The sequence below is a fragment of the Panthera uncia genome (assembly GCF_023721935.1).
Source record: "Panthera uncia isolate 11264 chromosome D3 unlocalized genomic scaffold, Puncia_PCG_1.0 HiC_scaffold_8, whole genome shotgun sequence".
Classification (NCBI taxonomy): Eukaryota; Metazoa; Chordata; class Mammalia; order Carnivora; family Felidae; genus Panthera; species Panthera uncia.
The window spans coordinates 45,685,353-45,697,137 of record NW_026057586.1 but is presented as its reverse complement, the minus strand read 5'-3'; the positions used below and the strand labels follow the sequence as shown (position 1 = coordinate 45,697,137).

The window sequence follows — 11,785 nt, the reverse complement described above, 5'->3', positions numbered from 1 at the left end:
GACTGACTGGCAATCCCTTAGATGATCTGACAGCTGTAAATAGCCAGTCTGTACAATCCTGGTTGACCAGAAATATTTTTCTGTCAATAATTCAAATTGGTTGTCTACACTGCCTCAGAATGTCCAGGGAGTTGCCAACCCTGGAAATTACTTTCAAGTATTTGGCAGACTGATAATTGGCCACGATTTAAGTTGTTCTAACATCATTGCTCTTTTCTGCCTTCTAAAATCTATGCTTTTTTTGGTCCCTTTGACCACCCCCCCCCCTAAAACTGGAAACCTCTGTTTTAAGTCAGCTCCATATCTTTAACTTTCCTTTCTTTCCTGAGACCTCTGTCTAAATCCTTCTTTGTAAGTGGGTGAGTACAAATGAAGATGGCTGGTTATCTGGTGTTGGCCTAGGCCAAGAGAGGATTATGGTCTGTTTTCTGTTCAATTTCTCCCTCCTCACCCCACTACCAATGTTCAGAGAAACCCATTCAGAACCAGCATGCTCCAGCAACTCATTCACTGACCCCTGTCTCTAGAGAGCAGGCAGCTAGGGTCACGCAGATGACCATCAACTGCCCATTTTAAACCCCTCATTGCTTTCTCCTAGCTTCTAATAATATGGCCATCAGCCGAATTGCGTATGATAAACAGACAATAAACTTACTGGATGTGTTTTACAGAGCACTACCACCTTTGTCTCTGTCGTAGTGCTTGTCCCACAGTTTCTGGACAAAGCTTTCCAGTAATTCAGATTCCCATTTAGCTGACATCATGAGAGCCTCTTATATGCAGGGTGCTTTTATGTGTATTATCTCACTCAATCTCCAAAAACACCCATCGTCTTCAAAGTATTTCTTAAGCACTAATTTGCACTATGTGCTGTGTTAAACTCACATTTAGGCCATTTCAGAGCCTTCTAAGGCCTTTGCAACACCATCTCATGGGCATATCTATCTAAACACACGCAAGTTTTAGAGTATTACTTGAATGTTTTTATTACGTATGTTTAAGACAGAACACCCTCAAATGTGGGCACCACAACATTTAACACACCCACCTTGGGCAAGTGGCAAGTGAGGTGTGGCATAGGGTACATAGTAACATAACACGTGGTGGGTACCTGGTGCTTTTTATGATCCACAAATACAAGCTAATTGGTAAAAAGGATACCTGCAGTATTTATTCATATCATCTGTTAATCTGTCACCATCCAGAAGCTTTGGACAAGTTACTACCACAGCCTTTGGCTGAACAAAGTTTGAGCATTCAGCTGGAGGACCGCATTAAGTCTTTGAGTCTTTTTTCCCTCGTCGTGGTAAAACGTAACAATAGCTAAGCAGAGGCAGTTAGACCAGCGAGTCATCGTCTGTGATTCTTTCACTTAACCAGTGCCAAAATCAATTTTGAAGCATTATCTCAAAGTTGCTTTCAACTCGATCTGGGTGTTTCTCTTCAGCTAGAATATCACCCCCTACACTGGAATCTTTATTATATCACACTAATCTAATTTAAATGCATTTTTACTGTACTTGGTTTAATGAATGTGGAATGTGTCACTATGAAATTGCACCATTAATTTGATAAATAGGACTTGAAGGTATAATTTTTTCCAGCATTGCAGACTAATGAAGCTAAAATACATATATAATAAGAAGTGTAAATAATAAATTATTCTTAGGAGCAAAAAAATTAATTAGATCTTACCACAGATTGCATCTCAATGTCAATTTTTTTCCCCCAAAACTACTGACTTTCAAACTACTTGGAACACCATGGTAAACCTTGGAAAGTTTCTCAAGTGATTACCTTCCATCCTGGGAATCTGTTTTAAGAAACCGCTATTGTTCAGAAAATCCTTTTAAGATGCCAGTACGGATCCCCTGTTGTCATTTCTACAGGGCATTTAGAGTATCTAGATGAATTAATCTTTTTTTTTTAAGTTGCACAGTTTTATTTATTCATAAAGACTCCTGAAAATCCTTTCAGATAGTATGCTGTGGAGATGGAAAAAAAAAAAAAAAAAAAAAAAAAAAAAAAAAAAGGAGACCTTCTATGCAAATTTGCCTCCAAAGGCGACAGAATTCCATCCACAGTGATTTCAGGGGAAAGTTCCTCCTACAAGCTGGCTGTTCACAGGAAGTCTGTGTTGTCCATGGGCTGAAGGATGTGATAACAGACAGCGATGGGTCACTCCCCAATTACTGTTCAGATGCACACTCCGTGGGTAAGAACCAGATAGCCACTAAGCTGGAAATTAGCTGGGTAATATGCACACTAAAACCAGAGACCAGATAATGCTCCAAATGAGATTCTATTCCTTGGGCGGAGGGAAAGGAATTATGACTGGCATTATGAGTTTTGGTTCAGGTTCAGCATAAGAGCAGTGACTTTAGTGTTTGTATATATTAGCCAGTAATTCCAAGAACTCTAATTAATGGAATCTTTGCAGAAGACATCAGCTACAGGATGTCCCGTCTGCTTAGAAACACAAAAACTACTGAAATCAAAACGTACAGCGCTGTGAAGCCCATTTGGAGATTCCAGTCCTTGTTTTAATTTTCTATATTAAGTTGAAAAACAAAGTACCCATCATACACAATGACTATGTTTTGTGTATATTTTCTTTGTCAGATATAAGGATTTTTTAGCTTCGTTTTCAAAATGAAATTTTCCCTTAGGAAAAAATTCCAAGGAAAAGGGGAAAGAAGCTCTTGGAATTAGAATGAACTATGTGGGGTCCACCCACCCTCTCTTTTTCCCCAGCTGGAGGTCTGTACATTCAAAGACAATTTAATCACCCTCTGTCCCTTCCCTGGCCTGATGCAGGACTCTGGGCCAAATGCTATCCCGGCCTTATTTTCTATTCCTAGTGTGTAGTTTAACAAACAATGTTTTTATTTCTTGTTATTTGATTTGGAGCCAAAATTCTGACGTGGCATCAGTTTTGTTGCCAGATAATGCATTAAACCTTACTGAGGGGTAAACATAATGATCTTCATTAAACCCTTTAAATGAACCCACCTCCTGCTTCTTCAGGTTGAGAAAAGCATTGACAGGGAACATTGTGGAAGCGTCTTGGAGTTATTTTCTTCTTGTAACAGGGGGAGGGAGAGATGAGTGGCAGCTTTTAGGGGGCGAAAGAAAGTTAGGTAAACATAAAAGGTTTTGTAAGATTTCCTCTCCTAATGGCAAAGTTTTAGAGCAATAAATCACAATTCAGTCAATACCATTAGTTTTGGGGCATTATATACCCTCATTAAAGTGCATAAACAATTATATTTATTGAAGGTAATGTACTGTGTAGTGCATTATAACGACACTCATTAACATATGTAATCATCATTTGAATGGGCTTTACTACAATGTAAACTGATAATGGCATGATTGCACACTGGGTTATTAACTTTTCAGTCTTAAGATAATGAAAGGTGATGCAAGAAACCAAAAGCACATATGCATGGCCTTTCATTTGTGAGTTATGCATTTCCATCCCCAATTCTAAGCTCAGGTACCCATGCTCAGGAGTTCATTTTACCTATTGTGTTGACACAGGACCAGATTCCACACGGTGCTTTGAAGTGGGGTGGGGGAGAGTATGTGGCAGGAACTAGCTCAGACCCAATAATGAAGATAATTCTGCTGGTGACCTATTTCCATCTTACATTGTGGCTTATACCGTTCATTCTCTGGTTTCAATATTTTCCCACACAGACGTGGATGATATCACCTGCTCTAAGAAAAATGGGAACTTCCTCCAAACTTTTCCTTTGAAAATTTCACTTACCAGGCAGGCATTTGGCTAATGATGAGGAAACATTTGAAAAACCCAGATTAAGGGGCAGTCTACTAAGGTGACAAGACCATGAAAGATGAAGAAACAGTGGGGAACTATTCTAGATTAAGACAAACTAAAGAGACATGATAACAATGCAGTGTCCGTTCCTAGATTCAATACTGGAGCAGAATTTTTGTCTCTTTTTCTATAAATATACCTTTTATTAGGACAATTAAAAATTTTGTATAAGGTCTATAGATTTGATAACAGCATTTTATTAATGTTAATTTCTTGATTTTGATAATTATACTGTGATTATATAAGATGTCCTTGCTCTATATATGTATGTAAAAGTATCTAAGAGTAAAGGTCCTTTATGTCTGCAACTTACTCTCAAATGCATAAAAATGAATATATACTTATAATAATGATAGTAAATACTATACAAGGAGAGAATCAAAAAGCAAATCTGGAAAAAAAAAGTCATAATTTGAGTGAAGGATATTCAGGAATTTTTTGCACTACCCTGACAGTATTCTCTAAGTCTGATATTATTTCAGACTAAAAAAAAAAGAAAGAAAAAAACATTTAGAATTAAAGACTTGACCATAAAAAGGCCATGACTTTAATTAAGCAGATCTTTGGCTGGCATTATCAGCAACAAGTCAGAATAATGATCAGGATCTCAGTACTCATTTACGTCCTTTATCTGTTCTGTCAGTGGAAGTCCCAGATTTGTGAGGACAGTTCTTAATTCCTTTGCTCCCAGCTGATATCTATTTCCTATATTTTAGAGTCAGGAATGACAAAAGGTTCGTGATATGAAAGGTAAAAGGCATTGTGCTCTAATCACCAAGATTAAAGAGTAATAGCGGTAGCCACTTAAAATTCCCTCTTAACCACGACTTCACAACCAGTTTCTACATCAGCCTGAGAGCTGTTCTCAAAAGAATGATTGACTTACATCTCTGCATAAGCCCGAACGAAAGCACTCCTGGCTATTTCCCTCCTACACAAACCACTGCCTACACACTCTTAAGTAGCACCCAAACTTGGACCAGTGGGTCATGCAGAGTCGGTGTTAGCTTCCCAACCACACTCGTTATGGAGAGAATGAGGCAAATAAAGCTACAGTAAGTTACCCACTGAAGGAAGGACCACAATGAGACTCATCTCCGAAGTTTCTGGCGTTAGTCCTCTTTTGTTCCTCTAGACCACATAACCCTATGAAAGCAGTAATATTAATGTAATTTAAATTTTGCTTTCTTGGATATGTTTTTGGCTGTCTAGTTTCCACAGCGTTTCCCAGAAATGGAGGATTCTGTAGCTGAGAGCTACCCTTTTCAAGGTTCGGTTATGAAGGCAGAATTGACTGTGCTCAAGAACTATAGAGCAAACGTAATCAATAGCTCTCTATAAATAAGAGGAAATACATAATACATATGCATTTATCTAGAGATAACTAGACTTGAAGACTACATCTACCGGGTTAATGTTTTTATTAAATCATATTAGTGTTGGCACAATAATCTTTTCTCATTATAAATACTGAGCACTTTTATTTGCTACAGGGTATAGCTTTAAGAAATTTCCAATTGACTGACAGCTGCCTGTCAACTTCTGACTCTGGAGAGATCCAGGAACTCAGCTTGCAAAGCTCCAGGGAATTCTAAGGAGCTCCAAGATGGTTAATGGCTGTCCATTAGCGTGAGGCCCAGCGGAGCCCTAGAATCTGTTAAGTGGGAAGTTCTTGCTGTAGAAGGTCATATAATTCCCTATTGCCATCCGAGAGAACTGGGAAAATTCAGCTTGAAGCAAAGACTGGGGTGCTATAAGTTTATGTACTAAGGGAAATCACTTCATGCAGTTTGGTATTACCGTACACCATGTTTTATTTATACTCTATACTAGATGAGAAATTGAATACTATGCTCTTTTCTGGCAATGGAAACTTGCCTTATTCTCCTGAACTGGGCACGGCATCAATACAGCAGCTTGCAGCCTTTTTGACTATGTATTATAGAGTGGCTTCTGTGCATTATATATTAAATCTGATATGCACTGTGAGTTTATATGCCACACACACTACATTTTTCTATATTACGTCCTGCAATCTATCATATTAAGTGAAAGGGGTGATGGAGTGGGCCTCAGGTAATGTAAAGAAGATTGCTAACAGCTTGCATGCTGCGTTGAGAGGAGGTAAGTATTTCTGCAGTGTGCTCTGCGTATATACAGCAAGTGAGCACACAGCAAACTGACCATGTAGAGAGCTCAACATCCCCGGCAATGGAATTAACCACCTATACACTAACGAAATTACCTACCGGCCTAAGCAACATGCCTGCCCCATTAACAAAGCCCAGAAAAGTTTCATGTGAGCCAAACAGTCCTTCCCAGAAGTGGGAATAAAAATGAGGTCTGGCCCATTAAAGAAAAAGCAGCAGCCCCCCCCTCCCCAAACAGTCAAACAGGCTAACAAAGGGCCTCAGCACAGGAAACACGGACATGTGTTCAGCAATCACAGCCTCTGGGCTGTTAATACATGTCTCATGTTCTTCAGTCTAGTATGTGGAGGAAACCTGGAGATCCCAACTCGAAACATCATGTAAAAAAGAACACAAAAGCAGTGACTAACGATTGATAAAGGAAGAAGTGTTGACTAGCCTTTTTGAAATTAAAGTGCATTTTTTCCATGACATTATCTGTTCATGTATCAGAATTCCTAAGTCTGGGAATACTCAGAATTGTGTTGCCTGTCTCATCAGCGTCCCTGGAATTGTCTCTTGTGGAGCTTTCTAGATCAGGATGTATACCTAAACTGGGCCTGTCTTTTTAGCATAACTTTTATGGCTCATCGGGAATTCTGATGGCAAATTTTTATTTTTCTGTGAAAATTTCTTGGTTCTGCTTGCTTATTGATTTGAAGGTAAATGTTTTCTCATCACCTGACACCTAGGTATTGTGACTGCCCATCAAGACTTTGACCTTGTGTTCAGCCACTATGAGTTCCCCTGGTCGTGGACTGCCTGGGATCCTATAGTTACTTTAATCTGCAGCTACTAATCTTGGAATTACACTTTAAGAAAAGAACCCCACTATTAGACACTCGTGACTACCACAGGACATCCCTGCCCTCTCATTGTCACTGCAGAATCTGTTTCTGAAAGCCGAGGAAGTGGTCACAGGATGAAGAATCTTTTCTATCAATATTAGTGAAAAGAACCATCACTTAAGGTGCTGTATAATCACTCATTATTTCTATTCTTCTAGCCCTGATAAACTTCATGTGGTGAGGGGATTGTAGCTTTTGTAGAAAGAGACACTTGGCCTTGAGTATCAGGCTTTACAATACATCTCTGGTGCAATATTATCAGGTGACACCAATTCATCCCAGAGCATTTTACAGCTTAACAGAAGGTTTTGATTTCCTGGAGGAGTCTTAATTGATTCTGAATTCTTTAGCATTCAACCTTCCTCACGACGATTGTTATAAGACTTAATACAGGAAATATTAAGTTTAGACAAAGAAGGCCCAGAAGGGATACTTTTGCGGACTGTCAGAGATATGTTTCACTATTAAGTGGAAGTGCTGAGCTAGCTGAGGGGCCTTGGGCTTAAGCTTTAGGCCGCTTTATGCATTTCTCCAGCTGCCCTGGAAGGGGAGGGTCCACGTGACCCACCATCTCCACTGCCCGATGATGTATGGAGTGACACTGACAAGTCAAGGAAAATGAGCAGGAGTTACTTCCAGCTTTCTTCCATCAAAGGGAAAGCTGCCAAAATTCAAAACTCTAAGGATGCAGGAGAGCAGGGAAATACAACATCGGGAAAATGGCTCCACTAGGAGAAGCCTGTGCATGATACGCGGAGGACTTCCTGGAACCCATTTTGCCACAAAATTTGCACCAAGTTTCTTTCCTGCTATGGTTAGCAGCCTGTGGCAAACTTTCCCTCAAAACTTTTAGAAGGACTGATAGGGGAAACCATGAGGATGTGATATTGATAAAATAACACCAGTAATGGCACATGTTTGCTTTCATTGATGGAGAGGAACTATTCATCTTTGGGTTGCTTAAAATAGCTAGGGTGTCATGATTTGCCCATGTCTGGATTATAAGGATGCCAGGCACCCTGCCTCCTTCTCTTGAACAGGCGCATCCGCATCGCTCCTCATCAATGCAAGTGGGTAGGTGGGAAGGTAGGTCCTCTAGTCACCAGAGAAAGACATTACCTTAAGTGAATCTTCATTCGTTCTTTCATTCATTAAAGCAAAAGTTTTCTGCGCACCTACTCGACGTCCAGCACTCTAATATATTCACAGAAGAATGATGATGGGGAGGATCTTTCCCCCATTCCTATAGGGATGCAGCTATATCACGAGGCCAAGTTGCCACAACCAAACATTCCTCAGCCGAGATTCATCTTCCATGTGGCACTCTACAAACCAAAACACAAGGTTACTTTGCTCTCATTTTTGTATTCCCCACACTACATACATATGCAACGTTTCCCAGTATACCATCTTATACCAGTTTATTTTAAAAAAGAAAAAGTACATAATCATTCTACAGCTGTCAGAAGCGCCTGGAAAAGCCCAAGAGTTCAGTATGAAAGGTGCTATTAGGTTGGGAAAAACACCACGGCTGCCACAGATGGCTCATTTTCACAATAGACCTGAGGTTTAAAAAAAAAAACAAAAAAACAACTAGTTGTTTTGCCTGCAGCATAAACAAGGAATATTCTCCTTGAGCAAGTGGAACGGGCTTTGCAGAGATGAGGCTCCAATCTGTCTTGCTAAATTCTGACATTAAAAAGAAACACATATGGGTACCTAAACAAATACTCACATGGCACAAGTACAAGCCTAGGGTAGTTGTATCCAATGCTTGACTTTAGAAAATTGTGGGGCAGTGTCTGCAGCATTTTAAAAATTAATAACAATATTTTTATGGTAACAGTAACACAAGCTCATCTTGAAAATTGGAGAAATAAGATAAAATCTACCCATAATTTTACCATCCAAGGATGACTACAATAACTCTTTGGTGTATTTCCTTCCAGTCTTTTTTCTGTGTGTGCATATACACACACACACATATACATATACATATATATATATATATATATATATACACACACACACACATATACACATATATTTTCACATACATATATGTATATGTGTATGTTTTACAACACATAGGTATTGTGACTGCCCATGTACATATACATATATGTATATGTACATACACATATACATATATGCATCAAATTATGTATATATACATATATAACATACACATATTCCATGAATATATTTAAAATAAACATATATATTGTATACACCATACATAGGTATTTTTTCTGTGTATATATCTATTAGAAACATATATATTTCTCTTTTTACATAATTGAGCAGTACAACATATTTATATATCTTCTCACTTTCATATTTTTCCTTTATTATTTAATATTATAATTATAATAGGAACGATTTCCCATGTCATTAATCATTAGTTGCACTCCCTGAACATTTTTAATGACTGCATACTATTCCATTATGTGTACACATCATAGCTTGTTCAATAAGTCATCTATTATTACAAATCTCAAAAAGAGTTGCCACATTTTCTGTTTTCTGTAGACAATGCTTCATTAGCCATCCTTATATTTAAATCTTTGGCTGTGTCTCTAATTACTTATATTACTATAACAAAGAATGATCCCAGCTTAAAACATTTTTTAAGACTCTTAATATATATTGCTAAATACTTACCCAAACAAATTTTGTCTGCAGAGGGTAAGAAATGTTCCTGATTAAATATCAAAGCATATGGCAAAGGAGCCAATTTGGTACAAAGAGTGTAACTCATAATTTTTCATAACTTCATTAAGACTTTGTCCAGTCTACTGGAAGTAAACCCAAATGGAACTATTTTGTAGCTGACAATCGGAACTCTACACTGATCATCCAGTTTTTAAATTGGGTGTTTTAATCACAACCCCAACCCTTCAAAAATAGCATTAATATTTGATATTGTGTTTTTAATCACTACCTTTTATTTGGAACTATATCTCCACTAACACTTAATGTTATAATTTTCTGAATCATCCCATTGAAGGACCTTCCACAAGAGCAAATAGTTTTATTAGAAGGACCAGGAAAATGTTCTTGTTTATCCTAATGCACAGAATATTTTGGACCCACATGGTATCTTTCAGGAGACAACATATTCTTCCCACTCTCATGCCCCTCCTTAAAGTCTCCCTTGAAATACAAAGTAATCTGAAAATTGTAAAGAACATTTTATTGTGTATCTGTGTGTTTTTTCCCTTTATTTTGTGGCTTCAAATCCATCTTCTGTATAAATACACGGCTGAGGTCAGCCAAAGATGGCTGCGTTCAGGCTAGTTGAGCAAAGGTTGGAGTGAACCCCAGCGTGCCGAGGAGGGTTGTGAGCAGAGCATAAGGCTAAAGATGAAAAATCATGAACCAGATAATACTGTCAAGGAAGACTTAATTTTCAATATCATAACCAGAAAAATTAACCACCTCCCAGAAGCAGAAAGGAATTTATTTGAACATGGATCAGTTTATATTGGACTTAATGCTGCTCTCTGTGGTCTAATAGCAAATAGTCTTTCTCGATGCATCTTAAATGTGACACAGGCTCGTATAGCTGCTGGCTTACCAATGGCAGTGATCCCATTTTTGACTGCACATGCATCTTACAAAGGTTTTGTAAATCTACTTTTGAATACAGGTGATTTGAATTGTGAAAACTGTACCATAACACGGGGTGGACTGGTTGATCTTGTTTTTGGTGGTCTGTACCCTGTTTTCTTGGCTATACCTGTGAATGGTGGCCTAGCAGCCAGGTATGAGTCAGCCTTGCTACCAGAAAAAGGAAACATCTTAACTTACTGGACTAGAATTTCTAAGCCTATCTTTAGAAAGATGTTATTTCCCATTTTGCTCCAGACCATGTTTGCCGCATACCTTGGATCTAGACAATATAAATTAGTTATAAAGGCTCTTCAGTTACCTGAACCTGGCCTAGAAATTCAGTGATCGTTAAACAACTTTGTACACAAAAATAAAACCGTAATGTATGAAAAAATAAATACACGGCTGAACAACTGTAGTGATCAATATTATCTTTATCAAGGACACTAAAGCAGTGAACATATTGCTACTCAGGGTCCCACATGGATCTGCATGGAGTTGGATTTGAACCCACAGTCTCCCCATTTCCAATTCCAGGCAGTTGAGCTACCCCCAACTCTCCCCCAATCCAACACACAAAACCCCCAGGATGATCTATGCTCTTATGTGGAAAATGTGATGGATAGAGACAGCTCAAGCAGTAACTTGGAACCCAAAATCAATAAAAGTATTAGAACTGGGTGCTCACAAATTGGTAGCCATTTAATTCCCCTACTATTAATTTTTTTCTTCCAGACATGAGTTGGGTGCAGTATGTGGACTGCAGTTTGCCCTTGAAGATATGGCAGCAGGCCGAAGGAGGGACCTTTTTCACCTAGTGCTTCAAACAATCTTCTTAGTGGGTATTTATTTCAAAACTTGGAAAAGATTTCTATCCAATTGGTATCCATTGGCTGAAAGGAAGACTTCATGCCATTCCATTTATTAAATTTTTTTGTTATAGATATATTCAAACATTCACAAAAATTGAGATAATATAATAAACCTCTATATGCGTATCATTAATTTTCAACTTTTTTGCTCAGGCCTTTAGTTTTAAGGGTGATCCTGGTCGATTTTCTGGAAACAATGGCCCCCTGTTGGTGGTGGCAGTATAAGGTTCACAATGTTTAGAACATCTGTCATGGAGTTTTCCTCATTTCGGTAGACGATACAATCATCCAATTTGCTAAAATAAAACACCCTAGACTCCATATTGATTTGTGACATCCAATTCTTTGGCCAGCTCTGTTGGCTATACCTCCAAAGTATATCTCCCATCTGTCTACTTCCCATTACCTCCACTGCTT

General features: G+C 38.4%; 1 protein-coding gene across 1 annotated transcript; it reads left to right on the top strand.

Annotated features, from left to right (window-relative positions):
• Nucleotides 1-10,201: 10,201 nt before the first annotated feature.
• Nucleotides 10,202-10,888, top strand: LOC125914762 (transmembrane protein 126A-like). The gene has a single exon (XM_049620331.1). The coding sequence runs from the start codon at nt 10,248-10,250 to the stop codon at nt 10,839-10,841; it is 594 nt and encodes a 197-aa protein (XP_049476288.1). The 5' UTR covers nt 10,202-10,247; the 3' UTR covers nt 10,842-10,888.
• The last annotated feature ends 897 nt before the right edge of the window (nt 10,889-11,785 follow it).

Coding starts and splice junctions, on each gene's coding strand:
- LOC125914762 (XM_049620331.1), top strand. CDS start 10,248: ATGAAAAATCATGAACCAGATAATACTGTCAAGGAAGACTTAATTTTC.